This window comes from Branchiostoma belcheri, unplaced genomic scaffold (genome assembly GCF_001625305.1).
Source record: "Branchiostoma belcheri isolate BF01 breed outbred unplaced genomic scaffold, Haploidv18h27 scaffold79, whole genome shotgun sequence".
NCBI classification, from domain to species: domain Eukaryota; kingdom Metazoa; phylum Chordata; class Leptocardii; order Amphioxiformes; family Branchiostomatidae; genus Branchiostoma; species Branchiostoma belcheri.
The window spans coordinates 354,885-358,642 of NW_017804453.1; the positions used below are offsets into that span (position 1 = coordinate 354,885).

The window sequence follows — 3,758 nt, forward strand, 5'->3', positions numbered from 1 at the left end:
GATCAGCACCACCTAGACACAGTAGTCCCAAGGTAGCTCAGTCACCTGTAAGGAGTGCCATTGGACAGGTGTGTGTCACCTATACAGGTGTTTTTATCAGATTGATAAATTACTGTTTTCAACAATCCATATCAAAACTTTTGAAATATTACATTAGTTCCATGTTTTATTTCTTGTGCATGTGGTATTCATCATAAATACATGAAGAATCTTTTGCATTCAAAACTCAGGTGGTTTCCCAGAGGTTGTTCACAACCCCACCAGGTACACCCCAGTCCAGCGTAGACAGCCTTCCCAGCACCCCTCCTCACCCTGTTCCTGTACATCAGGATCCCAGCAGGCAACTCCCACTGCAGCCACAGGGCATCGCAGTACATGGTATAGAGGGCATTGTGGCTATTTCTCGGTTACTATTAATTATATTTTACAAGATAGATAGATTTAAGTTTACTTTAATAATAAAACAAATTAGTAAAAGAAAGAAGAGGCACAGGATCAAAAATTCCTCATGATGTATGAGTTTAAATTCTGCAAGACAAGAAATTGTTTCTTGTAAAAAGTAGAACAAACTGAAAAGAATAAAATTATATGGACTAAAGAGTATAAATCAAAACTTTTGAACCACAGTGACAGTACATTGGCATCTTGCCATGTAAATTTGGCAGGCTAGACTGTATGAAATTAATGTCAAAGTTGTGGAAGAATCCAGTACATCATTTGTGACCCCTGCCATGTAGATATATTTCTTAACTTTCCTTGTGTCACAATTGATTAGCTATCCCATCCATAGTGCAATTATATAGCCTCTGAAGCCATTGGCATACATGTAAGTCCCTGGCTATCTTAGGCCACAGCAAGGAAATTTTATGGATGGCATCCTCTACAGAGTCCAAATCTTATACGTATATGTCAAAAAGTGAAAAATAAAGAGGACCCCCAAAAGACAATATGCATAAATTTTCAAAATAGAGGCCATACGTTTTGCAACAAGAATTGTAGTGACAAAACAAATCCACCAACTACCAATTTAGTATCACTTCAACAAGTACACTCAAGGCTGAGAGGGGAACAACATTTCTTATTGATTTTTGGCATATCATGAAAATCAGTGGTTGCATAGATGTCATCCATGAAAGTTACTTACTGTGGCCTTATGTGCACCAGAGAGAGAGCACCAGTAGATGTGACCTCTGGTATTTTCTGATTTGACAGCCGATGATCTGGAGTCATCTGACGGGGAGGAATTCAGCGATGACCCACTGTTGATGGCTCTCAGACGACAGAGGGCACAGTATGAGGAGCAGCTCAGGTCTGATATCGTCTTCTGTAGGGATGGGAATCAATCTGGAAGGATGTCAAGGCTGCGAGGAATATATGTTGCTAGTATTCTTAAATATAGCCAATTGTTGACAAGTTATCAAAGAAAACATGACAAAACAATTTTTCTCACATATTAGGGAATTGTTTTTGTATCCTAACTTGTATGTCAAGCGCATTGTATTCAGCCATGATGTACATGCATTCTTAGATTGCTTAGGGGCTACTTGGAGGATTTGCAGAACACTAGTATTGATTCCTTTTGAATCTGCGCGGGACTAGTTGGTACTTAGTCATATGCTAGTATACATTTTTCACTTTCTCCTTTGTGATATTAGCAGCCTCTGTTGGAATTGTTCAGTTTTCCAGAAGTATACATACATATATCTCTAGTTCTGGAGGAAACTGAAAAAAGTTCAAGACTTGACCTCTGCCTGTAGTCATCAGTCCTATAGAGGAGAGAAGATGGGTCGAACCCGAGATATTTTTGCCATCTACATGATTGATGAATAACGTATCCAACTCTTAACCCCCGGAATCCACCCTTACCACACAGCGCACTTTGTCAGCGTAGTTTGGGGGTGAATGAGTGACCCACGCCGCGACCTTCCACTGCATTCCCAGACTTCTTACACTTGTCCCTGTCACCACAGGATTATTGATGAGTTACTGCTGAGAGCTGCTGACTCAGGAGACCAGGAGGGACAACACAGCTAAGGCTCCTCACTGTGGAACAGGCCAGGGGGCAAGAAACTATGCATGGATCATCACAGCAGAGTGACTGAAGAGTTTTGAGAGAATGCTTCATAGACAGAACAATATTTTCACATCTTTTGAGTGTTTTGTTCTCTTTTGAATCATATTCAAATCCAATTTGGGTCCCTTGAGAGTCACTCGGTGATCGCCATCTAGTACTCATAACCTGAGCAACCAAAATTGGATTTGTGTGTTGATCCACTGTGTTATTGGAATTGGAATATAATGCACAATATAAAAGAAAAAGCAACAAGGCATTCAAAGTGTAAAAAGGTTTGTTCTTTATCTGTGAAGTTCGTTAAGCAGCTGCTAGTGGATAGGGGGCGACAGTAACCCTAAGAGCAACATCTTTGTTCAACACAGCTTTACATGAAGATCAGGATGTGTACACGGTCAATTTAGTGCCTTGTTAAAACAAAAAAAAATGAGTCAGAATTGATATGCTTCCAGAGTTCTACACAGTTCAACTCAGGATAAAGATCATACATGCAGACAGAAGATGACAAAAACCATTTCCATGGTAATCAGGAGTTTTGCTTGACAGTTAATTGATTGGAGGCAAACTGCCATGAAGTTTTCATCATGTCTTGTCCTGAGGATAGAAGACCCTGGAAGACATCGGTGATGCAGTACCAATGTCTTTACAGCTGCATGTTGAACAAGATGAAGACACTGCAGGCAAGACATGATGGAAATATCAGTTTGTTATGATCCTGCTGACAGGATGGGTTCATCTTAAGGTCAAGAGCCCTGAAAGCAGAAAGTGTGCGTTGATGATACCTCCTTTTAAAGGTGTAAGATGACTTGAAGATGAAGACACTAACACTTGAGGCAAAACATGGTAATATCTTCATCCATAACATTGTAAGAGACCAAAATAGATAGATTTACTCTGCAAGGTGAGAAAAAAAGTATGCATAAGAATATAGACTCAGCTTTTTTATGTTTAGTTTATGATACATCAACATCCAAATATAGTATTATATAAAGCAAAATAGATGAACTGGATACATTCTTTGAAGAGTCAGGTGCATCAGATAACATCTGCTTTGTTTCATAATTGGTAACTGATGAAAGATGATGGATGCTATCTGAAATGTGTCTTAGTTAAGAGAATTTATCCAGTTGCTGTTATTTTCTATTATGTCTAGGACAGTGTTTACAAATTTAGGATACTTGTTTACAAATATTATTCATATTCAAATATTTCTGCTGACTGACATAATTTCTTCGTGACTCTGTCATCCAAATAAAGGAGAAATATATTTTCAGTGTGATGTTGCATCATGTGACATCAATTGCAAAATGTTTGTCTTCATCCCTGGAATTCATGGCATTTTGTTCAGTGCATTCTCAGTGTACAAATAAATTCATAATACAGTTGAAAATCTGTTCAATTAGTGTTAGAAGTAGTAAGCATCATTATACTAAATATAAATACTGATACATCAATTCAAAGAGGCTTACATGCTTCATTTCTAAATATCAAGCATTGCATTTATTCTATACAAGCACCGATACACAGCTCCTTGTCCCCGACAGAGCAACAAGTAGCAATTATTGAATCATGAAGTGATAGTTAATATATATTTAACTTCAAGGACATTCTTCTGTGTTCAGCAACTAAATATAGACTGCAAGAAGCTACTGTAAGCTCAGATCAGTCATTAATTGGAGACTCCTGC

General features: G+C 38.3%; 1 protein-coding gene across 1 annotated transcript in view; it reads left to right on the forward strand.

The window, feature by feature from the left end:
* The window catches only part of LOC109485942 (proline and serine-rich protein 3-like), a 9,784-nt gene extending 6,335 nt beyond the window's left edge, over positions 1 to 3,449 (forward strand). Inside the window, exons 9-11 of the mRNA XM_019789644.1 lie at positions 231 to 378; positions 1,213 to 1,309; positions 1,971 to 3,449. Coding sequence (XP_019645203.1) covers positions 231 to 378; positions 1,213 to 1,309; positions 1,971 to 2,034 — 309 coding nt within the window. The 3' untranslated portion in view covers positions 2,035 to 3,449. The remainder of the gene's footprint in view (positions 1 to 230; positions 379 to 1,212; positions 1,310 to 1,970) is intronic.
* Positions 3,450 to 3,758: the final 309 nt, after the last annotated feature.